The sequence below is a fragment of the Anabrus simplex genome, chromosome 7 (genome assembly GCF_040414725.1).
Source record: "Anabrus simplex isolate iqAnaSimp1 chromosome 7, ASM4041472v1, whole genome shotgun sequence".
Classification (NCBI taxonomy): Eukaryota; Metazoa; Arthropoda; class Insecta; order Orthoptera; family Tettigoniidae; genus Anabrus; species Anabrus simplex.
In genome coordinates this window covers 115,499,146-115,526,483 of record NC_090271.1, presented here as the reverse complement: position 1 = coordinate 115,526,483, position 27,338 = coordinate 115,499,146, and the positions used below count along the sequence as shown (strand labels likewise).

Sequence of the window (27,338 nt, the reverse complement as noted above, 5' to 3'; positions counted from 1 at the left end):
CTTCAGGTAACAGCGAAAGGGCTCTCGACAAGGTTGATGGTCGCTTAAGCACGTAACGACACATTTCTCTCCCTGATTTATTTATATAAAACTCTAGTGCAAAATATGAATTGAACGTAATCTTCAACAGTATATTAAAATTTAAAATTTTAACAGATCTGAGTTGGCATATTTCTGTTATCTATATACACACCGATTTGTTCAAGAAATTCCTCAGAATATTTTAGTTCAAAACATCAGAATTTACTTTTTTTTTGACCACGCTGACTTACTGACTACAGCACTTGAAGAATTTTAACATTCTAATTGAACAGTGACACTTAATCTCAAGATCATGGTGGTAGGCCTATAGAGGGTATGACTGCAATAATATGCTTGGTCTTAAACTACTTAACAGGTTAGTGTATTTCTTTGTAATCACTTACATCAATTAGAGCCCCTAAAGTGTCGTTGCTCAATGGCTTGTCACCGAAGTAGAAGGATCTGATCTTGGGTATCATCTCATCTCCGCAGTTTGCTTCTCTGCACATCCTCAACTCAGGCTTAAAGGTCTTTAAAAAATCTTCATCGACCTCCTGCAACGTTCTGTTCTTTTGAAATATTCCGGCTGAAAAATAAATATGGAAATGAAATTCGAGCCTCTATGTATTATTTCACTACCAATCTAGGAAAAAATAACGTCTTTATAACATTTAAAAATATAAGAAGACGAATGAGGTTATAACAAAATCAATCAATCAATCAATCAATCAATCAATCAATACTGATCCGAATTTTGGGCTTTCCTCTTGGTGGTATATTCCCTATCAGTTGCTTACCTAGTATTTTCTTAAATTATTTCAAAGAAGTTCAGAAAGCTATTGCCGTCGAAGAGCCGAAGGAAGGAAGAGTGCATCCTAAGGCAACATGTAAACTGCTGAGGCTGTTTTGACGTTTCGAAGGAAAATCCAAAATTCTTAACCGATTTTTTGTATTCTATAAAATAAGGCACAAAAGATTAGACTAATATATTCATATAATTCAATCAACATTTTCTGCTTTATCTTAACCGAAAAATAATGTTCAGTTAAAAAATACATAAATTTTCAAAATGTCATACGTAAAATTTCAAAAAAATATTATAATCTTGAAATTGTTTTCACCAAATTGAAGTGCTTCATTCATAGAATGTTATGAACTTGGGTCTTCTAATTATCAAGAACTGAAAGGGAGATAGACATCATTATTTACAAAAATTTGAAAATAATTAATCATCCCTGTTAAAATGCTTATAATAATGACAATAATATTTATTATCCAGTGTGCATTATCAACACCGTAGCTAAGGTATACGAACATATATTGCACTATAAGATTTAAAACCATGTTAAGATTGCTCTGTCCGAATTTCAACATTGATTTGTACCCAGCAGATCAGTTATCACCAATCTCTTGGGCTATACTCAAAATTTGTATGATACGAACGGAAGGATTGATGTTGTTTATATGGATTTCGAAAAACATTCGATAAAGTCGACCATATAATTTTGATTTTAAAAATGTTTAAATTTGGGTTTTGTAAACAGTTGTTGAAGTTAATGTGTTGATATTTAAAAAATCGACAGAAGTTTGTTTATTTTAATGGAATTTCAGATAATTCTATCAGTCCTTCTGGTGTTCCGCAAGGTTCAAATCTTGGACCTCTCTTGTTTTTAATTCTAATATTAATGATTTACCGGACAACATTTGCCACTCTAACGATTTAATTTTTGCAGATGATTTGAAACCTTTAGCGACCACGAAGACTAGGATGATTTTTAAAGGGATATTAATAATATCATTTCTTGGTGTGTCATTAATAATTTGTCTTTGAATGTTAGTAAATGTATAAACATGACGTTTACCAGGAGAGAGGAATTTTAAGTCCCAGCCTATCATATACGGGGAGAAAAATTGGATAGGGTTTTAATGTTTAAGGACCTTGGTGTAATTTTTGACGGTAAGCTAACGTTCAACAATCATATCAATACAATAACAAAGAATGCTAACCAAATGCTAGGATTTTTTATAAGAAATTCGTGACCTTTTTACCCAGCCCTCTGTACTGATTAAATTATATATTACCTTAGTACGGAGCATACTGGAATATTATGTAATAATTTGGAGCCCCTATACAAAGCAACAAGTGAATGCTACTGAAATTGTACAAACCAAGTCCCTACGTTATATTTATTTGAAAACTTTTAATTCGTTTTGCCCTTTCGACACATCAACCCAGTTATTAAGGAATATATTTCAGTTTCCTTCATTGAAAACCAGACGGTCCCTGATTTCTATACAATTACTAGGAAGAATTGTAATAGGACGATTTGATTCTTTGGAGCTGTTAAAACGCATTTTATTCCATGTACCGCAGACAAGATCACATCAGCACCAATTACTGTAGTTCACGTTGAAAGGTCAAGAACATTGCATCAGTCAAATTCACCTTTCGTAAAAATGACAACGCTTTATAACACTGTAACAAAAGAAGTCGATATATTCACCGAATCCGATAATGAATTCAGTAAGAAACTAGAAGCTTTTATTTACAATTTGCAATTTGTGAATTTTTGATAATTCCTTCTTTCTGGTATTCATCATACTGTATTTCTTAATGTACTCATTCGTGTTTTAAGTTTTTTTGTATTGTATTTTGCTTTGCATTGCCGTGTGATTTCTTAGCGAATTTTTATTTCTTTTAAACTGTAAATGGTATCAATGGGTCAAGAAGGTACTTAATTGGGTGAAAAACCAGTGTACTTCAGATAAATATATAAATAATTATTCACAATATTAACAAAGTAGTAGTTTTCAACATCCCCACATTCATTACCTTTATTCAATCTATCATTGAGTTTTATATCTCAATTTTAAGGGTATTCAAATTTATTTCAAATGTGGGATGATGTACAAAACACGTTCAAGAAAAACAGCACTGCAGTTTTAGAACTACGTTACGAACATAACCCCCTTACTTGGGCACACTAAAATTCGCCTGTTCCATGGGTTGGACTTTCGTTTAGAAGTTTCTTGTCCTTTCATTTTTCTTCTGCCTCTCAAGTACCGCCTCCTCTGTTTTTGTTCTGCAGTACTTTGATTTGCACATTTGTGCAACCGTATTGCATCAGCTTCAAGTACACCAAATGATGTGTACTTGCCAGGAGCAATTCCCATCCTCTTCAATGTTTCTAAACTCTGTTCCCCCAGTTGAAATAGCAAACGACATCCATCACTCCTATATATTATCGTATGGTTTACAATCACATCACAAAAAACTATTTTAAAACTATTTACACGTCTGAACACATTAAGCCAGAATGTCAGATTGGTATCTCTAATATAATTAACACCGTTTTGGTTAGCCATCAGGAACTCGGCTGGATCTCCTGAGAAGGCTGTTAGACGGCATTCTTGGATAATATGCTGAACAGTTTGTCTTTCAGCACCACAACTACACTCGGGAGATGGAATTTTCTTCCATTTATAAAGGGAGTCTGCACATCTGCCTCAGTTAGCTCTGATTCGGTTTAGAGTACACCAAATTTTTCTGGCGAGCTCAAAACCTGGTTGCTTAGGTGTGATGCATGAAATAGATTGCTGTTCTGGTGTTGCAGAGGTCTTCCACAACTGCTTCCAGCTGTCATTCATGTTGAAATTACTTTCAGCATTTTCCTCGAAGTATTCAATGGAGGGAGGCGAGAGCGAAGTATCTTCTTCTTAATAACAGGGAGGTCAAGATGTACAGGAAGAGAAGAATTGTTGCATATATTATTGTACACCTTGATAAGTGCTTGTTCTCTTCTCACGGATGGAGGTGGTATGTGACTTAATGGTGGCAGGCAGTATATTGGAGTACATCTGATTGTCCCTGATATTAAACGCATGGTTTGGTTGGGCTGAGTATCAACAAGCTTAACAAGGGCGCTGTTTATCCAGATTGGTGCACAATATTCAGCCACGGGATATTTAGCCAAGGGCGGAATTCCGAAGTGTAGAAGCTGTTGAAACCCCCTGTAGTGCCACACAGTTTCTGCAGGATATTATTTCTGGTTCTGAGCTTGGCAGCTGTTCTCGTAAGATGTTCTTTGAACCTTAAAGTCCTATCTAGAATGACTCCTAGGAATTATGGATACTTCGTATGTGAGAGTAATCTGCCATCAAAGTGAACTTTCAGTTCTCTATTCGCTTGTTTATTTTTGAGATGGAACGAAGCAACTACTGTCTTTGCTGCGCCTCTCCGATATTCCTGACTCAGAGTCTACACTTCTGATTGCGGGGACAACGTTGCTCAACGTCCGTAGGTTTTACCTGAAATTTCCCTACACATGTCCTCCGGGTGGTGCTGACTGAGCAACAACACTGGTTGCCAGATAATCCTTTGGATCTCCTGGCATAAATCACATCATCACTCCTAATTTTAAGGTATCAAGCCCCACATATGTCTCATTAGGACACCTTCTCCATACTATGGCATTGAATGACTTATTATTATTTTGAGTCAATCCATGCAAGCACTTAGAAAGCATTTCTGAGTCGGTGAGTCGCTCAAGCTTCACTGCTTGAAGAATGTCAAAAGACAGGCCTGGTTTGAATTTAAATTTTTCTACCTTATTATTTGCTTTAGCTCGCTGATAAGAGCACCAGCTGTCAGCTCCTACAGGACACCTATGGTGAGTTGGACGGTCCTTTGTTGCTGTCAAATGGTACAATGTGGCTCATATGCCATTTGACATGGCGTGAATACTGCTTGTGTTGGAACGTAAATTTAATTTCCTGTGACAGCTTTCGAAGAGCTATTTCCAACCTTTCTTGGTAATGTCCCACACATTCCATCTTTGTGATATCTTTTCCATTGTATGGACCAGAATCTACCACAGTCTTCAAACTTTAGGAGTCCAAATCTCCACAGAAACGAATATATTGTAAGCCCCTATTCTCCTTGGATCGGCCAAATATTAATTTTGCACCTTCAGGCTCCATGTTTGGAGATGAGCCAATGTAGTTCTTTGCACACACTGATGCATGGTCTGCCTGCCAGGAAAGGTATGCCGGTGATTTCTTGTCATCTGCATAATGTTTCCTACAACCCACACAATATTTCGATAGGATATGCATATCAAATCACTTAACCAGGGTCAACTGATATCGCAGAAACAACACCAGAGAGAGATGAATGCCCACGTTTCTCACATGTTCCATCCACTGATACCCCACACTCATATCCGCTACTTACTTTCACTTTTTCTACAGCCACCTTTCATGCTCTCTTCTGCAACCCCTTGAGTGACAGTAAGAGCTTTGACATGTTTATAATATGCTAGAAGTGAAGGAGGTGGAGCCAGGTTAATGATGGTAGAAAATTTCTTAGCTTCACACTGTTCACAACCAATCTCTCTTTCATAGCATAAGGTAACCTTCTATTCACTTCAACGAATTTACCCTGCCGTTTGGGAGTTGGACATTGGGGAATTTATAATCATAGTTGCTGCAGAACAATACAAGGGACATTCCCCAACTAAATCTCAGATTTTCTAGGTTTTTTACAAAACTGTTTTAGAAATGAAGCAACTAGGACAATATATTTGCAATTGTAAATGATATTGAAAATGTCACTAAGACTATGCGGTTCAATATTTACAAAACGAAGTATGGACTGAGAAGCACTAGAAAATGATGCCCTTTCTTTAGCCCTACGTTCTGTCTCACTATTTATAATGACAGAACAATTAACACTTACATTCACCTTACTATGTTTGTTTCCGTGAAAATTTCGCTTTTTCTTCGCTCCACATCGGCTTCTAGAACCCACTTTATATACACTCACAAAGAAACAAAATCCTTAGTCACAACTTGGAAGACCACTTGGCCACAGGGAAGCTGACAGATTTGTTCTTGTCTGTTCTCTAGTAATGGAATAAAAATCTTCGGAGTACGCAAGTATTGCCATCTGTTGGTCAGAACTATGGACTATATTCTCAGGAGGCATGGCGCACGCAACAGGTAAATTTGAATAAGAAAATCTGACGAGATGTTTACATGTAAGCAGCCACGCCCTTAGCACGCGCGCACGAGGCAATTTACATCTTACTTTCTGATACTTACAGTGGATTGTATGTATTAATTATATCTCATTTTGAAGTTTTTTTTTTTTTTGCTAGGGGCTTTACGTCGCGCCGACACAGATAGGTCTTATGGCGACGATGGGATAGGAAAGGCCTAGGAGTTGGAAGGAAGCGGCCGTGGCCTTAATTAAGGTACAGCCCCAGCATTTGCCTGGTGTGAAAATGGGAAACCACGGAAAACCATTTTCAGGGCTGCCGATAGTGGGATTCGAACCTACTATCTCCCGGATGCAAGCTCACAGCCGCGCGCCTCTACGCGCACGGCCAACTCGCCCGGTCATTTTGAAGTAAAGGCTTCAAGTTTTCATTTCCAGTGAAAATAAAATGGCATTTTTGGGTGAAAAAAGTGATTTCGAACGTTAATACATACCTTAGATCTGGTGCAAGAAAGTCGGACATCGATACTTCGTCAAAGATACTAGGCACAAATTTGAATGGCACTTTACTTAAAAACTGTCTAGGGTGGAAACTTCCTACCATTGGAACTGGTATATTACCCAGAGGAGAGTACAATCTGTGAGTGAAGCTTATGCTATTCCTACTATCTAGCACTAAATTTCTTTTAATGCTGCTACGAAAAGAGATAATACTTTATAAAAAACAAAATAAGTAATATATACTACTAATTTATTATACTTACCTGCTACAAGATATATTCCTTCATCTGAAGTTACTCCTGTTAGATAGGGCACATTGTAGAATTTCCCCTTGTCCAGAAGGGTAACCGGATCCTCTGTAATGAAGGCCGTCTCTCCCTCTACCACCGGCTCCACGGTAGGTACTTCATGGTAAACATCCATAAGACGGAACTGGTCCTTCACACACATAGACAAAACAAAGAAAATTATGAGATCCAGAATGTACAAAGAGATCACTGGTTGTGATGGTGCAATCTAAAATATACTGTACATTCATAAGTCAGAACTGGTCCTGTAGATACACATAGACAAAACAAAGAAAACGATATGAGATCCGTAACGTACAAGGAGATCACTGACGAGTCAGGTGAAATCTATCTCTTGGGGCAAAAGTCCGTTCGTATCGTCATTTAGAACGCCTAGAATGCATGTATAGCCGTTTAACGGCGTGGACGGACAAGTTTCCTAGCCATTCCAGTGCAAGGGCACCTGTGTTATCACTACCGTTGAGCGTGTTGTGAATCCTTCAGGTTGAATATCCCTGCTCTCTTTGTTACAATGCAGAAGGACTTTGGTCCCAACCAGATAGAATGTCAAATATCTACACACAGAAATTCTTCTTCTTTTCCTTTTTCTTCCTGGCTCTTTCTCCATCCCTTGGAGTTGACGCGAAATGTGGGATTTTTACAGTCGCATACCTTTTCTCCGCGTCACTATCTTGAGGGATGTTCTGTATCCATCATTGCGAGTTTCTGTGGTGATTGATAGTGTGATGTGTGTGGATTAAGACTAACATAAACACCCAAATCCTAGGCTATAAGAATTAACCATACGCAGTTAAAATCTCTGGCCCGGCTAGGAATTGAACCCGGAAGCCTCTGTACCTAATCACCATATCATCATAATCATCATCATTTGACCGAGTTTTTTTGGAACTGCGAAAAAAATTAATGTGTTGAAAGACATAGCAGAACAAACAGGCTTGCGGATATCCTTCGAAAAGACGGAAGTAATGTCAAACATCAAAGGAAACACGGCCCATTTAAACACCGAGTATGGAACAAAAAACTGTCAGCATAAGTTGAAATACCTTGGTAGTGGTTCCAATCAAACGGACTACATAGCCTTGGTGGCTACAGCAAAACAAATGGATGTAGCTTCTTTCTAAACCAAGCTGAATATATATAACACAAGGTGCTTTCCTATGAATACCGAAATTCGTCAATGAATATTGTCGTCAAGTCGGTATTTCTCTATGCGTCAGAATGCCTTACCATTTTCATAAACAAACGCTCGCTAAGTTAGAGATACAAGTGATAATGAAAATCAACAACTTTTGGCCCAAAACATGAACATTCAGACAAGCTATCCACTCCAATATAGAAGATCATGGGCACAGTGCTCAAGCACGCGGCTTACTCCTACAGTCATATACGACGCATAGAAGACTCTCGATGCATGAAACGCATTTTGAACCATTTTGACTCAAAACCAAAAACAACAATTCCCTGGTACGTTAACGTCAAGAACGAACTCAAACGAGACTTATCAGATCAGCCATTGTGACTTTTGGGACTTTCTGCGATGAGAAATAAACAACTGTTTGAAGTAGGTAGGATGAACCCTGTGCTCAACACAGCGATCTAATGGAAACCTACTGAATCAAACAAAAATTCCCTGGTACGTTAACGTCAAGAACGAACTCAAACGAGACTTATCAGATCAGCCATCTTGACTTTTGAGAATTTCTGGGATGGGAAATAAACAACTGTTGCAAGTAAACGCCAGAATGTATAACGAAACTGTTCGTGGTCACTAGCTATATATATGGACAGTAAATGTCTCCATCTTACCGAAAATGCACTCGAAATAATAGAATGGTTTGACAGGATTACAAACAGACCATTATCACCATTGAAGAGCATCTGGAGTCTTATCTGGAGCACTGCTGGGGCTACTCCAGTGGTGAAAAATTATTTGAAACTCATGGACTTAAAGGTGAACAAATTTGTTTAGAATTAAGAAATAAAATGTCCAGAATACAACTCGAACCCATACTGACAAGGTGTTTTCTTTCAGCAGTGTTCATCTTGCCTTACTTGAGCTGGTCGATGTGGTACTGTTTCAGCCAGGTACATTATTTTAAAGTTGCCAGAATATTTGGAAAATGACGGCAGTAATATGTGTTCATGTGCCCGATATCTTATGTGAGCACGATACGAAGTGCCACGTGGCAAGCAGGACACGTCATGAGCGATGAACCACATGTTGTATGCCTTTCTCTCGAATGTACTAGAAGAAAATCTTCTAAAATTTTAATTGATGAAAATACAGAAATGAGACATCCCGCATCGTGTAGCTAGTGTTCTGAAGGCAAACATATGTCAATCTCAAGAAATTCCATCAAGTCGTTCAAGAGACATAAGCGAGAAAGGAACCACATTTCTCCTCGTGACGTGGCGAGTAACCTTGGCCTTACGGAATATAACTCGAGGTTCCGGGCAGAGCAGACCAGTTCAAACCCTTCACAGCTGGCTCGCCGGTTCATGCTGCTCGCGACTAGTGAAGTCGAACTCAGTGTTCATTCTACGGGAACGTCGAAATACTTGCATAATTTTCGACAGCATGTTGACACTTAGTTTATGTGAACACCAGTGAGTAACCTATAAATTGTTGGATTTACAATTCATCAGGGACATTTGAACTTCGGAAATTAACGTGTTTATAACATCGAAGTCGTAAGACTTGTTATATTTCAGCAATATTTGAACTTACAAAATATCTCAGTTTTCGTGTAAATAACTTTAACCAACTTGAAGTTACCACGACTACTTCAAATTGTAATGGCCTTGAAATGTATCAACCTAGAACATTGTGAGTGCAGGTTTGCAACACATTGACTATTTTGAGTATTATCAAAATCTAAAACAATTTAACTTGTGTGTAAATACTGTTCGCTAATTATAGTAACAGACTGTACCATTTGAAAAAATTCGTGTGAATAGAATGTATAATGAACTCCAAATACGCCGTAATACTTTGCGCATACTTCGTATTTTAGTGACATTGTGAACTATAGGATTCGTACACGAATACTTGAGGAACTGTGATGGTGAGAAGGAACATTACGATATATTACGAGAGAGAGCTATTACTTATTTATTTCCTTGCCGCGAAAGTGAGTCATAATGAACTGTGCTTCGAATGAGAGTTATTTCTGACAAGACGAACGGTGTGCAGTGAGTGTAAAGATGAACTATGCATAGAAATATGTTTTCTCATTTCCAAATTATTGCAACTTATGAAAAGAAACAATGCTTCGACACGTATATCATCTAGTGAATGGTGATTATTTCCGAAACAGTTATAATCAGTTCTAACAGCACAAATCAAATGGTGCTTGTTTCAACACAGAGCACTCAACAGGGGCGTGGTAGGATGGACTTTCTCGTGTTAAAGCCACTCTTTTATTAACATGAGAAATCCTGACTCAAGACAACGGAGATCGACGGAGAACGGCGAATATCGACGGAGAACGACGGAGATCGACGGTGATTTGATGCAGATCAATGCGGAACGTGGACTTGGTACTAGGGGGACGGATTCTGGGACGTGGTACTATGGAACATCGTGGTACTTGCTGTTAGCCGAGTTTCAGATTGCTGCTTGCATAGCAGCATTCAACAGCTCGAGCTCAACAAGAAAACATATTTCAGGTGATATAAGTGTCTTTTCATTCAGGAACATAATTTTGACTTTCAACAGAATGTTCCATTGCTGACGAAGAACATTAACTGAATTCAAAAGTTACTTACTTGATATTTTATAAACTTTGAAAATTAAAGCTTTACAATATTTAAGAGGAAAGACAGACTTTTTGAAGACAGTGTGCTCTCGTAATATCGTATGTTCACACTTGTTGGAACAGTAGAATTTCAATTCAGTGCTATATTCATTGTGAAAACGTACCATAAACTTTCGATTTGCAATATTCACGTAAAGTGTATAATAAATTACGTAAAATAGGACAATACCTAGATCCTTATACCAGGAGATCGGATTTAATTTCAAGTGTTCTATGTTTGAATATAGATAGTTTGAGATGTTCACGAGAAGGAATTACAAAATTGTATTTGTTTAATTTACGTAGAAAAAGCATACTTCGAAATCACAAGTGATAATTTAAAGGACTTTAGAATTTCGTTGGAGTGGAATATTAACCTACATACAAAGCACTTTATTGTTTTACCTCGAGAAAGCCATGATGGCCATAACTGATTGAAAAGGACATCATTCAGTTGTATTTTGCTCGATCAGCGTAATTTTTTCGATATTTTCTTGTTCGAATTGGGGTTTATTTTCCAATAAATATCTATGATTGCTACAGTTCAGCAATATAATAGGGTAACTTTTCATAGATTGAATAAATGGAAGAAAGTTATAATATCTATTATTTCGCCTTGTGAACCTCCCTCTCTGTACCCTCTCCTATGGACTAGGTACCCCTCAGAAAGACCTCATGCTCTTTGCAATCAACACTTTCTGGTGAAATATGTCATGTCATATTACGAAAGAAGGAAGATTTTAATTATCTTAGAGCATGGGTAGTAGAACACTAACAGTTTAGAGCGTTGTTAACTAGTCACTTAAGTACCCAGACTCTAGTAGTCGGCAGCGTTCATCAATGTGTGATACATATTTTCAAACATCACTAACTGTGTTCCCGCATGTTCTGAAGATATAACATGTTTGCCATAATTTATGAAATGACCTCTGTATTTATAAGCAATATAAATGCTAATGATTGAAACCTACTTCTACATTTATGGTGGCAGCTGATGTCATGAGCAGTTCGTCGGGGCTGACGTTGCGCAGGAAGTCCACCAGATCTTGACTGGACTCTCCAGTGAATCCCAAAGCTTTTCCAACTAGGAAAGCATTCTTTCTGGGTTTATCTGCTACAGCCCAGGCGTTGGATGATGAACCACTTTGACCAATGGCACTGCGAAACAGACCTGGAAAACAGAATTTTCAACTAATATTAATATGTCAACCCATTTCTCTACACAGAATTTTCATCGGAGTTAAAATTGCTTAGTACTAAGAAAGTTTTAACTCAGGGAATTCTTTAAATGTTATGTACATGTGAATTCTGCCGAACCTACTCCCAATGGATCCCAAGGTCGTGGATTTATTCCTGTCATATTTATTCGATTACATTAAAGGTTAACTGAAATCCATCCGTTGAGGTATCCATGTCGTATTATGTCGGTACATTTGGTTTTTACTCTCGACCAATTAATTAAAACTCGGTAAAACATCGCAAATGGACTTATCATTCCCAGCGAAAACCTGAACTCGAAAATGCAACCTACAGGACGATAAGTCAAAATACAGCATAAGCTCTATTTAACGCGGTTTCGGAGTCATGCTTTACCGCCACGTTATATCTTAACAGAGATTCTCAACCTCCAACACCTATCAACAGCCTTTGAATTAACTAAAGTAACAATGACGGAGAATCACATCCCCATAACGAGGCAGGAAATATATAATACAATAACAGCAGCAAAAAATGTAAAGGCCCCCGGCCCAGACAGCATCTGCACAGAACACCTGAAAGAATCTCTACCTGTCATGCTAGACTATTGGGTAGAACTATTCAACACATGCATGCACACTGGGGAAATTCCAGAGCAATGGAGATTGTCAACAATCAAAATGATGTTTAAGAAAGGAGAAACTGACAATCCTGATTCATATCGAGGTATAGCCCTCGAAAATACATCATTCAAAATCTTCATGAAAATCTTAACAATCAGGCTTGCAGAAGAAATAGACTCCCAGATACCAGAAAATCAATTCGGCTTCCGAAAGGGATGAAGCACACTACATGCCGTAAAATACCTAATAGAACAAGTCCATGATAATTTAAGGCATCCAGGAAAGAAATATTTTGTAGTCTTCGTAGACTATCGTAAGGCTTTTGAGCTTGTTGATAGAGCAACACTCGTCCGGAAACTCAATTACCTAATAGGGGTTACACATCTGATAGCAATCATAATCTCGAATATCCTCAAACATAACTATGTCCAAATATCAGACAACATAACCCTAAATGGAATAATATCAATAAGTTAATTTATTGAATTTACCACCTAATCAGTATAAAATGTCTTATTTTAGTTGGTTTACTTTGGCATTTTAACTAAAATGGTACATGTTTCGCCTTGAATTCAGGCATCATCAGCCATTATCTTAACTTTAAAATAGAAACAGGCACCCGATTTATATAGCCTATTATGAAATAAAACAAAGACCTTAGAGTGACTAGAATTACAATTAACATATAGTAAAAGAATTAAAGTTAATTTGGTTATAAAGATATTACAATGAGTGAGTAAAATTACAATTGGTGAAAGTAATGGTGATATGACATTAGAAGGCTTCTGTTATAATTAAAAAGAAAGAACAAAGCACCAGTCTGTCATAAACGAGTGATAGGATTGCTAAAAATTATGTTGGCCGACCAGCGGTTACAACGAAAATGACGATGATAATCGTATTTAATAAAAATGTAGAATAAAATAATAGTGAAATATGGTCATGTGACCGTCAATATTTGTTGACAAGAGATAAATCGAAAGTCAATGGCATATGGTGATATGGTTCAGTTTAATAAAATACGAAGTTGAATAACGATGTTTAAATAGGGCCTTTATGGACCACCTCAATTTGTTGCAAATGCTGCAATGTTGTTAAGAATGTGAAGATGATTGACATTCAAGTCGAAACAGAAGAGTTACTGTTGAGGAGGTAGGGGAGCTTGTTGATTTGAGGTTGAAAACTTTTAGGAATATATTGGTGAGGGGAATTGAATCTTGTAATAGACATAAAGTCTGTTCGTAAAAGGGGATTTTTATAAATGATATCGTTTAAGTTCTTATCTTTGTTGAAATGTTGGTCGAGGAAAATGAATAAATTTTCATACTCAGTCATAAGTTTACTTTTGTTGACTCTTTTAAGGATATGAAGGTCTTGTTCTGTAGTGTAGATTTATGTCCTGTGTCCCTTATGTAGTTGGCCATTGCTGAAAATTTGTTATGTTTATATGGTTAAAAAGTGAAATCAAGCTCTTATACAGGAAGAAATATCTATTGAATTTACAATTATATAGGACACATTTGACCATCTCTCAAAAACTATCTCCACTCGAATGGAATTCATTTTTAAGGCACACTGACCTTAAACTATCTTACATATTAGACAGGAAACGGAAAACCCTAAACCATAAATTATCTTGTTTACAAGAAAACAAACGCAAAACTTCCGACCATAACACAACTAACAAAGTGTCCCCTTCCCATTTGACTAACATTTCCACTACTATTAATCTATCTAATACTGCCTTCTCCAAACAAGAGATGAATCTATTGGGTAAGGGTATTAAATACAATTGGCCTAATCACAAAAAAGCAGACGACATAATTACCACCATCGCTGAAACCGAAACTAATATTGATAAACAAATTCCGATTGAGAAGCAAAATGACGTACGTTATGAAGTAAAAAAGAGACTCCCAACATTGTTTAATGAGATAACATCTAACAACAACTACAACATCTCAAAACAAATCCTAAATCTGAAATCTAAAATCCATAATAGTAATGTAGTAATAACCAAAGCAGATAAAGGCAACACTATGGTAATAATGAATAAACAAGTTACATAGGTAAAACAGAAACCGTTCTATCAGACAAAACCTATACTATAATTAATAAAAATCCAACAAACAAAATACAGCGCGGCTTAAAGAACTTTCTCAAAAATTCTACTTTTATTTTAAATGATCAAGATTATCAAAAATTAACCATAATGAACCCAAAGTTACCTACAGCAAGATCATTACCCAAAATTCATAAAAAGGAAGTCCCCATTCGACCTATAATTAATAGTATGAATAGTCCTACCAATAAAACTTCTCAATTCTTACACAAATTCCTGAAAAAACATTTCAAATTCAACAACTCCAACCCCATAAAAAAACTCGATCGAACTTTGCAATTCCCTAAATAAATTCAATCTACAACAAAACCACGTTTTATGCTCTTTCGATATCACCAACATGTATACAAATATCCCTATCAAGAATACTATTAATATCATAAGGAACAATCTATGGAAACATAGCAAATTGAGTAAAATCGAAATTGATGAGTGGTCAAAATTACTTACTTTCGTTTTAAAAAACAATTACTTCACCTTCAATAAGAAAATTTACAAACACGAAGGTTTGGCGATGGGAGACCCGTTATCTGGAATATTAGCTGATATATACTTAGATAACCTCGAACACAGCAAGATTATCAATAACATCAACGGACTCCGTCTTTGGCATCGTTATGTCGATGATACCATAGCAATAATAGATAAACAAATTAATAACAGTGATAACATATTATCCTTCCTCAACAATTTGGACAATAACATTAAATTCACTAAAGAAGATGAAATCAATAGCTCTTTAAATTTCTTAGACATCAAAATCACACGATTATCAAACAAGTTCCACTTCCAAATATACAGAAAATCCACCTTTTCTCCAACAAGCACAAAAAAATGATTCTTTACATCCCAACTCACATAAAAAAGCCACATATCACAGTCTAATATATAGGGCATTAAAAATACCTATGTCCCCCAGCAATTTAAAGAAAGAATTACAATTCATTAAAGAAATAGGTAAATTCAACGGATTTCATACAGATACAATTGATAAAATCATCATTAAAACCAAATTAAAATTAGCTACAAATTTAACCCCCATTGAAACCCGTTAAACCAAAATACGCTAAATTCATGTTCAATAACCATGGAATTTATCCGATATCCAATTCACTAATGAAGCACGATGTAAAAATAGCCTATACAACAAAAACACTAATCGCAATCTATTCTTTAATCATAACTCTATTAACATCACAGACAATAGTTACTCTGGATCAGGAATATACAGACTAAAATGCTCCACATGTAATTTTTCTTATACCGGGCGAGTTGGCCGTGCGCGTAGAGGCGCGCGGCTGTGAGCTTGCATCCGGGAGATAGTAGGTTCGAATCCCACTATCGGCAGCCCTGGAAATGGTTTTCCGTGGTTTCCCATTTTCGCACCAGGCAAATGCTGGGGCTGTGCCTTAATTAAGGCCACGGCCGCTTCCTTCCAACTCCTAGGCCTTTCCTATCCCATCGTCGCCATAAGACCTATCTGTGCCGGTGCGACGTAAAGCCCCTAGCAAAAAAATTTCTTATATTGGCCAAACTGGCCGCAGCTTCTCCACTAGATACGCCGAGCATTGTAATGCACAAAGACATAACAAATTTTCAGCAATGGCCAACCACATGAGGGACACAGGACATAAATTTACCACTATAGAACAAGACCTTCATATCCTTAAAAGAGTCAACAAAAGTAAACTTATGACTGAGTATGAAAATTTATTCATTTTCCTCGACCAACATTTCAACAAAGATAAGAACTTAAACGATATCATTGATAAAAAATCCCCTTTTACGAACAGACTTTATGTCTATTACAAGATTCAATTCCCCTCACCAATATATTCCTAAAAGTTTTCAAGCTCAAATCAATAAGCCCCTACCTCCTCTACAACTAACACAATCCCCTCCCTTTCCCTCACCGCCAGTACCTCTAATTCAAATGCAACCAATAGACACTTAGCCACATCCACTGTATTTTCGCTCCCTCCAACGGCATCTAACCGTTACAACACGCGCAGCAATACACTTCCTTCTCTCTCTTCCGCCAATAGCAACTCCCCTCCAAGTACTACAAACAAGCCCATAGTCACACCTTCGCAAACAGTTCCACCTCCAACTCAAACATACAATTACAACACTCGCAGTAAGAAGCAGACAGTCGACAATAACGTTCTGTTAATAACGTAACAAACTACCCTCTCTTAGTCTAATGGTAAGTGTACACAATCTTCACTTTAACATTTCATTATGATTTTTCACTCAATTAACACCACGTTATTGTTTCCTTTTACAGATTCAACTGTAAATCTTCTGTTTCGACTTGAATGTCAATCATCTTCACATTCTTAACAACATTGCAGCATTTGCAACAAATTGAGGGGGTCCATAAGGGCCCTATTTAAACATCGTTATTCAACTTCGTATTTTTATTAAACTGAACCATATCACCATATGCCATTGACTTTCGATTTATCTCTTGTCAACAAATATTGACGGTCACATGACCATATTTCACTACTATTTTATTCTACATTTTTATTAAATACGATTATCATTGTCATTTTCGTTGTAACCGCTGGTCGGCCAACATAATTTTTAGCAATCCTATCACTCGTTTATGACAGACTGGTGCTTTGTTCTTTCTTTTTAATTATAACAGAAGCCTTCTAATGTCATATCACCATTACTTTCACCAATTGTAATTTTACTCACTCATTGTAATATCTTTATAACCAACTTAACTTTAATTCTTTTACTATATGTTAATTGTAATTCTTGTCTCTGTAAGGTTTTTTGTTTTATTTCATATATAGGCTATATAAATCAGGTGCGTGTTTCTATTTTAAAGTTAAGACAATGGCTGATGATGCCTGAATTCAAGGCGAAACATGTACCATTTTAGTTAATATGCCAAAGTAAACCAACTAAAATAAGACATTTTGTATTGATTAGGTGGTAAATTCAATAAATTAACTTATTGATATTATTCATTCAAGTATCATCAATACGGATCAAGAATGATAATTATCACATGTAGCATAACAATATCCAAAAACATAACCCACACAAACGGAGTCCTACAAGGTGACCCAATCAGCCCAATTTTATTCAACATCATGACAGCAGACATCGCAGAAATAATCACAGATACCTCAGCATTGCTTATACTTTACGCAGATGATATGGCAATAGGCTCAGAAAACATAGAAGAACTCCAAAAGGTCCTCAAAAGGCTCACATCAAGGGCAGAAAGAAACGGTTTGCAAATAAACCACAACAAAACTAAACAAATGACCTTTAGGAAAGGAGGAAAACATGCACCTAAAAATACAATAACCATGCACAACAAACCACTAAACGTAGTGCCGAAATTCAAGTACCTTGGAGTCACCCTCCAAACTACTCTAACATCCTACAATATCCACGTCAAAGAAATAGCAGCCGCAGCAATAATAGCCATCTACAACATTCAACAACCTCAACAAATATCATTGGGTACAGCAATGTTACTGTTCAGGACAGCCATATCACCAATAGCAACCTATGGGATTAGCATCACCTGGGAAAAACTCACAATCAGCGACCTGATGACAATAGAAAAAGTCAAGACCCGATATCTCAAGAGAATTCTAGGCATTGGGAAGTCAGCATCTTCAAGGTTAACATATGTTCTAACCAAAGATGACTACTTCATTGACGATATCAGAACACAGTTTTGTCTATCAATCACCAAGCCCTACGAGAATGCACGCCAAACTTTAAACGAGAAACGAAATGCTATTTGATCCGACTTCTATTCCACGGTCGCCATAATGACAGAAGAGTGTAAGCAAGCAAATTACGAGCTACGGCACGTAATTACACGTTACGCCACTCATGGATTTCACCACAGATTCTTCCAAACCAAAAACTTCCCCCAGCCGAACGAAGACTGTACATGTAACCTGTGCAACGATCGTTGTGAAAGATACCATGCACAAAACTGTAAAATGAGGACAACCTCAATAATAAGAATGGCATTAGCATAGTTGACCTTCTGTACAAAAACTGTTTTTGCACATTGTGCGCTTTTCACTGAATAATATCTTAACAGTGATAAGTAGAAAATGACTTATGGAGTGGCAGAAGATTGGATTGAATGTAGTATACTAGAAGAGAGCAAATTTAATGAAATATAATGCATTTAAAATACACACATTCGACTTTCCGTTCTTCACACACTCGGTTATGTTCAATTTATCGTTCACAGAGTACACTTTTCTGCCTTGTGACAGCACGGCATGTGCACCGAACTGAAGACGTAACTAGGAGATTGTCAGATAAAAGCTAAAATAACAGCACTTGTTTGTAAATGTGAATGCAGGCAAACAAGTTTTTCTTATGTGGGCGTTGAAAGGTCGACTTAAACTTTTCCTGTGTACAAAAGACTAGGTCAATTGTTCAGGTCCCATTATTACTGTGAATAGACAGGTATGAAGTTTCTAAATAGCCATCCAATCATTCCATAAAGTTTTTCTAGCGCGAGTCGGTAATACTTACAGATAGTACTGCCGCATCCCTCAATGCAGTTAGTTACTACACTTGACAGATAAGAATTCTATTGATGATTTTCTTTGAGAGACATACTTTGTAACGCGTCAAGTAACTATAAGGCATTTCTTGAAGCTTTATTTTGCAGCTCAGAAACGTTGCACTCTCTGGCCACCTGTCTTTCCTCATCTGTCCACCCAATGTTCTTCTTTTTCTCATCGTGGAAGCCCTTAAGGATCTTGATATCTAATCTGTATTTTGCTTGGTTAGAAATGTCCTCTTAAATCAATCCCGTGATCTGGAAGTCCTTCCCTACTTCCTTGAATCATTTATGCGAGACGTTAAGACTATTGCACAACACATTAAAAAACTGCTTCGTTAGTCGTGTTGCATCCATCATGAACAGATGTCCGTAAAACTTCAGTCGTCGTTTCTTTATTGCCTCCATCAGCCTTTCATTATCCTTGTAAAAAACTATCAAAAACTGGTACAGTAGAAGATTAAAGAAATATTCACTGATACATTAAACGAGAAATGGATTGGCCTTAAGCACTATATCCTCAGATATGCGAATCAGAAAATATAAAAAAAGGAGACACAAGTACGGAAACAATCGAGAACGGTAGATATGATTGAACGTCCGCAGGAAATTGAAAAACCCCGAAGCGTGAAGAAGGAATTAGAAGTCATAAAAGGCTCCGAAATCTAGTCAACAAAGAGTCAAAGAAGGCAAAGGAAAAATACATTACCAGAAGGTGGAAGGAAATAGAGGAAAATATCGAGAAAGGAAGTACAGTAACAGCTTATGATACGTTAAGAATTCAATTCCAGACAGACATTGACTGTACTGACAGCATGTTAACAAAAATGAGAAATATTCGGGATCTAAGAAGTGGGTCATTGGAGCGGTAAATAGAGAAATTATGTGAAGTTCCAGCCGAGATAGGCGATCTTGAAAATGAAGGTTTCATAAGAAATTTTCAAGTAGGATCCTCTTTAACGGAGGAAGAGTCTTACGGATATTATAGGAATAAAGGTTAATAAAGAACCAGGACAAGATGACGTGAGTGGAGAAGCGATACCCTGTACAGGGATTTGACGAAGAAATGGACGGCTTTATGTTTAAACCGATCACGGAAATGAGTAAAACCAGAGAAATTCCACAAGATTTCAAAAATTGCCCCATAATTCCAATATCAAAGAAACTTGGACCTCTGGGATGTTAATACCAATGCACTCCGAGTCTATTGTTGCACGAATCAAAAATATTGATAAGAACAATATTTAACCGAATAGATAATAAAGTAGAACCAAATTTATCTGAAGACGAGTTTGGATTTAGACGTAACAGAGGTACAAGGGAAACTATCTTAAAGTTACGACATGTTATAGTTAAAATGCTCGACATAAGAAAATCATAGTGGACTTGTGCATTTAGATAAAATCATCGATAATGTGAACTGGAATATGTTAATGAGGATTGCGGCTAATGTTGGTCTAGATTTCGGAGACAGGCGAATGATGGGCGAACTGTATAAAAATCAGAAGGGCACCTCAAATACAATTGGTGAAGTACAAGGCACATACATACGGTAAGGAGTATGACAGGGACATAATTTGTCACCTGCCGGGATGAATGCCTCAGCCGGTTGAGGTGCTGGCCTTGTGACCCCAACTTGGCAGGTTCGATCCTAGCTGAATTCGGTGGTATTTGAATGTCCTAAAATACGTCAGCCTCGTGTCGGTCGATTTACTTGCACTTAAGTGAACTCCTGCGGGTCTAAATTCTGGCACATCGGCTTCTCTGAAACCTTAAAAGGTAGTTAGTGGGACGTAAAGCCAATAACATTAATTAATTTGTCACTAGTGTTATTCAACTCATATATTGAAAGGCATTAAGGAATGTTAAGACGATATGGTAGCTTGGGGTATTCGAAAAAGAAGGGATGAAGAGCAGTGAAGGGGAAGTCAAAATGTTAAGATTTTCTGATGACATAGCCGTCAATAGGTGAACGAAGAGAAGCTACAAAAAATAGTTGCAGGCAATCAACAAGATCTTGCGAGAGAAGTATAACATGAAAATAAATACAAAGAAGACGGAAATAATGACACGCAACCGCCAAAATATTGCAGTCGACATCAGAATGGATGATATACCACCACTCAGACAGGCAAACACCAGTACCTACTTACGAAGTAAAATCACTCTGGATGTCAAAATTTCGGTCGACATAAAGCGAAGGAAAATTGCTCAGATAAATGTAGCCCATCACAAGGAGTGGGTGCTGTTTACGTGAAGGGACCTAAATGTGGAAACCAGAAAGAGATTTGTGAAGTGATATGTCTGGAGTGTGGCCTTGTATAGCTAGGAAAATTGGATGTCTGGAGGTATATGAGGTGTGGTGCTGAAGGAGGATGGAAAATTTTTCGTAGACAGAAGAACTCTCTAATGAAGAAATTCTTAAACGAATAGGTGAAAAATTTCTCTACTAGCAACGGTAAGGAAAAGAAGACATCAATGAATTGACCAGTCACAGAAGTTAAACGTAATGGAAGGAATGATTCATGACAAGAAAGGACGAGGAAAACCTAGAGTGCAATAATAATAATACTAATAATAATAATAATATGGTTTATTTATCCTGGCAAAGGTAGGGATGTATTCCCTTTCTTACACTTAACTAGTCTTAACCTAGAACACTTACCAATAACTACTGATGACAATAATATGATAATATTAACAATAATAACAGTAATATTATTAACAAAGGTAATCACACTTACAAAAATCATATCATCAATATAATGCAAATCGTACGTAGAGAACATAAAATATATATGAATAATGTGTACTATAACTACTACTTAAGAGAAAGTTTAGAAAATACATACGTTTCTACAGTACACCGAAATATCGCCTTCAACTGAGAGGGGAAGAGAAGGATTAGTAAGAAGACGAACGTGATGAAGAAAAAGAAGAAGATCTGTGAAGGGGAGAGGGAAATTATGATGGAGAGGCGGTAGGATAGGAGGAGGTGTTTTCAGGTCATAACTTGATGATTCATGCATGTGTTTCGACACAGGCATGTTTAAAAGCTGAGCTGCTGGACATGCTTCTGACGTCCACTGATAAGAGATTCCATTGTCGGGATGCGGTAACGGTGAATCATTTCGTGTAGATTGCTGTTCTGTGTACAGGAAGGGATAAACACATGGTGCTCCAGGATCGGGTATTTTTGTTATGGTCTGTGGAGGGGAGCTTCATGCGATCACGGAGATAGGCTGGTTGAGAAGTTTTAAGAATATTATGCAAAAAAACAAAGAGTATGAAGTGTGCGTCGTTCTTGCAGCCGAAGCCACCCGAGCCGAGTGTAAGACGGTGTGTCATGGTCAGCGTAGCGAAGTCCACAGATAAATCTTACACAAGCATTCTCAGCACACTGTAATTTCCTTCCCCAGTCTACTCCTAGGTTGTTATAAACTATACCGCAATAATCAAAAAGAGGTAATGCGAGTGATTCAACAATCATTTTCTGTAGTTTAAAAGGGAAAGTGTATTTGAATTTACTGAGACTGTGTAGCGTTCCGTATATTTTTCTACACACAGATATAGTTTGGGAGGAGCAGGACAGATGTTCGTCAAATATTATACCAAGATTTCTTACATTTTGGTTATACTGTATGGTAGTACAACTTAAGGACAACTGTGGTAACGCTGTTCGATTGAATTTGCGAAGTAATGTAGGGTAACCAATAATTATTGCCTGGGATTTTGCTGGGTTTAATTTTAATAGGTGATTTCTGGCCCATGTATCTATGGTCATCAAGTCTTCATTAAGGTGACGTGTTTCTGAGTGTAGGTTTTCGGGTTTGCTGTATGTATATACCTGTAGGTCATCAGCGTATAAGTTGTATTTACAGTGTTTTAATCCGGAAGCTATGCCATTTATATACAAAGAGAAAAATAGGGGGCCCAGTAGAGATCCTTGTTGTATTCCTACGTCAACCGTACGTCATTTTCAATTTTTATTGTTGTTATTAAGTACACACTGCCGGCGACCGGTGAGATAGGATCTGATCCTCTGGAGTGCACACGCGGAGAAATTTTAACTATTTAATTTGGATATAAGTATGTCTCTGTCAACAGTGTCGAAAGCTTTACTAAAGTCCAATAACGCTAGAACTGTCAGATGTTTGTTGTCCATATCTTGCCTTATGTCATCAGTCACATGTGTTAATGCATTGCAAATGCTGTGTCTCGGTCTAAAGCCGGACTGGTGGATATCGAAGAGATTGTGTTGAGTAAGATAGTTTGGTAATCAGGTTGTGAACTATGAATTCTAAAGCTTTTGACAATATGCATAAGATGCTAATCGGCCGATAGTCACCGACGTCCTTCGCCAATCTTATTTACGGAAGCAGGAGAACTATGGCCATTTTTCATATTTCCGGATAAGTCCCCTGTTGCAATGAGTAATTAAAGATATTCACCAATGGATAAATGATGTGCTGGAGAATTTTCATGAGCATTTCATGGCCTATATTATCTATGCCCCTAGCCCTGGTCTTGATGCGTTTTATTCAGTCAATCACTTCTTGCGGTGTGACGTGACTGAAGTATAATTGATCTCTTTGCACAGATGGCGAATTGTCATATGTATTTACAGTTTTCTCCTTTACGACCGGATTCATTCCCGTGGGCGAGATGAAATGGTCGTTTAATTCATCTACGTTAACATTTAGTTCTTCGTTAGACTTCTGGTTATTGATGCCAAAATATTTCATGGATTTCCTCATCGTCGCAGGGCGTACGTCAGGTCTAATCAAGTTATGGGCGTAACGTAGTCTGGCGCTTCGGATTTTAGAAGTCGTTTTATTACGCAGTGTTTTATAAATCTGGTGGTTCACATTCGTTGGGTAGTGCTTGTATCGTCTATGAGCAGCGTCTCGTTTAGCCATTAAGTGGAAAATTTCGTCATCTATCCACGGTTTAGGAGCTCTGGAACCTTTTCCCGTACGCACTGGGGCGTGCGATCGTAGAGTTGCGTTACTATGTCATTAATTGTTGAGACCATTTCCTCTACATATATATCCAGACTAGCAAATGTACCCGTGCTTCGCTACGGTATTCTACATTGTGTTCGAATATCGAAGTAAATACTGTACATGCTGTAAATAAGATTGTTTTAAAATTGCATATCTCCTAGCGTTATCCGAGAAACAACATGGGGAGGTTCCCATACGCTGTTTCCAATGTAAAGTCATTGTTAGGAATTTGTGATATAACGACAGGCTAACTTGCCTACTGACATTCACAATCGAGTTGGGAAGTTTACATTATCATTGCAGGCCCCATTGCCTACTGCGCGGTCACAATCGATTTGGGGAGTTTTTGTTACAATGGCATCCCCCTTTCCTACTTCCAGACAGATAACAGTTGAGGAGTTTTATTATAATGGCAGGCAACTACCCTACTATCAGTCGAAATTGAGTTGTGCAGTTATCATTATAATGTCAGGCCCCTTTTCCTACTGCCAGCCAGCGTACTGCCAGTCACACCAAGTTGGTGAGTTTTCATCAAAATAGCAGGCCACTATGCCTAATGCCAGTCACATTTTAGATAGCGACATTGGTTTATAATTGCGAGCACCATTGCCTACTGCCAAACACAATCGAGTAGGGGAGTTTTAAACAAAACTGCATGCTCCCTTGCCTTCTGCAAGTCAAATCGAAAAGTGAACAATTCATTACAATGCTAGGCCTTGCTTACTACTGCCAGTTACACAGGAGTTGGAGAAGGACCCAATTCTTACTGCCAGTCAAAGTTGGTATGGGGAGTACTGATTACAATAGCAGACACACCCTTTACCGGTCGCTACAAATCGACATCAGTGAATATATATATTGATCGACATACGAAAGTATATACTTGTTTAAATATTGCAGACATTCATTTACAGATAACTGCTGCTAAACATACGTCATATCGACAAAGGATTGTACCATAAGACGCCGGATTTAGTGCCCTAAATGGCTGGTCCTATGATACCTCATCTATTCTTGGGTCAGATTGAGTTAGAAACGTTGAACAGGGTAAAGTTCTTGTAAGATTATCTCACATTGCATTACTTTTCGGATAATTATGTGACAGCTACATACATAGCATTTTGCTCACATATGGCTACTGGGTGGGCCAATTTTCGTGAAGAGTTTGATGATTCTATATTTCCTATAAGTGATTGAAAGTAAGAATTATGCATGTGAAAAGTCCAAATTTAATCAGTATCGATTAACAGAGAAAAATTAAACGTGAAAAGGATACAGATACGACAAAAAGTTCATAAGACTAAGGTTGTAGATCATTCCAAATTGAACGGAGATTGTGCAATCTTTTATGTGTTAGGACTTCCCGATGGTCTGCACCATCATTAAAATTGCCTCCGTATTTCGATATTCTTCGGTGATAAAAGGGGAAAAATTTAAATATCTTGGAAGTTTTCCGTCCGTTATGGGCTAAAACGTATAATATTGTCAAATTTCTATTTTCTTTTTCGTCCGTCAGATTATGCCGCAATCTGGATTTTGGGCGAGGAGGGTAAAAATTGGGACTTTCAGGAAACTAAACCAAAAAAATATGCAATTGGCTATTATTACCCCTTAAACGGATAGCTGTGCGAAATTTTCCCAAAAATAGTCAATGTACAGGCACACAGTCGTTACGATTTTATTTATATAGAGAATGATAAGGAATCCGCTCCACGTACAACACCTTTTGGGCTATGTCCGCTGGACGTAACCTGCAAAACTGACCATTCATGATATCTCCCTAATTAATCCCCCTGACGAAGAAATTCACATGAAAAGTGTTTTAGAGATAGAATTCCATCACGTTTGGTCGATTTCCAGTCAGGTTGGTCTTGTACTGTATATATTGTGGAAGACTCACCATTCCGGTTCCCTATAAACCACCGGTCCATTCCGGAAACATGAAATGTTATAGACCTTTAAAACCTACCTTTGGACAGGTGGATGCTAAATATAAAGTATGGTTCGAATATCTTCAGTAGTTTTCAAGTTGTAAGAAATACGCTTTACACGCACCCGCTCTTGAGTTAAGTCCGAAAAACGGTCCGTTAATGATATCTCCCTTATTAATCGTCGTATCGAAATGACGCGCATGAGAAAAAAGGTTTAGAAATTAGTTTCCATAACGGCAAGGTAGACTTCCATTAATTCTTTTTGTGTATACTGTATTTTGTGGGAGTGCAAAATCACTGTTTCAGTTTCGCATAAACCCCCAGTTAGTTTAGGGGTTTAGAAACAATATTTGCCATAAGACCTACCGAAGGACAGGTGGATTCTAAATATGAAGTTTGGTGGAAATATATCCAGTAGACTCTAGCATTCGCGTACATACGGAATAATTAAGGAAAAAATAATACAGTTAAGAAAGTTGAAATTAATTGAAAATGGATTATAACTGAGGAGCTGTATAACGAGAAATATGTAAATCCCAAGTGAATGTATTGAAAAATCAAATGCCCCTCAATAAATTATGCTGGTGTGAGTTGTGGATATAATAAAGCGGTAACAGAGGAGAAATTTAGGCGCAGTGATTCTTAGGTAAACAGATAAGAAGATGACTTATGCTGTTATTACTTAATCTATTCGAGGGCGGTTATAACCTCCAACGATATTCCGCCAATATCCCGCAGATAGGCCGATTGACGCCACTCTTGTCTTCTACCCAAGGAACAACCACGAATTTAAAAGCATGATGAGGAAAATGGTAATACGTTACTTCCCTTATGGCAAGCAGTCAGAGACGTTGCCATGGTAACCTGTAAGTTCGTTGTCGGTCTGTCGGTCACTCAATGCAGAGCATGATACCCGCATAAAATAGTAAATTTCTCCGTCATGTGAAGAGTAAGGTAAATTAGGAACATAACGAAAGTTGTTTATAATGAAGAGGCGTTTCACGTACGATCCACGGAGTTTACAGAAAATCAATAGTATAAGAGAAAATGGAGGAAAACCGTTCTGGTTTTCCTATAAACCCCCGTCTATTCAAAAATTTTAAAATGGTATGCATATCGAAACCTTCCCCGGGATGCGTATACTCTAAATATGAAGTTTGATAGAGATCTATCCAGCCGTATCGACGTGATGGTGGAACAAACAGACAGACAAACAAGCAAAGAGACACGGAAAGTAAAAACCACCTATTATGTCTTTGGGTGACCAAAA

The 27,338-nt window shown here is 37.5% G+C and overlaps 1 protein-coding gene across 1 annotated transcript in view; it reads right to left on the bottom strand.

Annotated features, from left to right (window-relative positions):
* Positions 1 to 27,338, bottom strand: part of LOC136877324 (esterase FE4) — an 82,015-nt gene that overhangs the window by 38,931 nt on the left and 15,746 nt on the right. The window contains exons 4-6 of the mRNA XM_067151266.2: positions 11,597 to 11,796; positions 6,784 to 6,958; positions 426 to 607 (exon numbers count right to left, since the gene is read on the bottom strand). Of these exons, the coding sequence (XP_067007367.2) occupies positions 426 to 607; positions 6,784 to 6,958; positions 11,597 to 11,796 (557 nt within the window). The remainder of the gene's footprint in view (positions 1 to 425; positions 608 to 6,783; positions 6,959 to 11,596; positions 11,797 to 27,338) is intronic.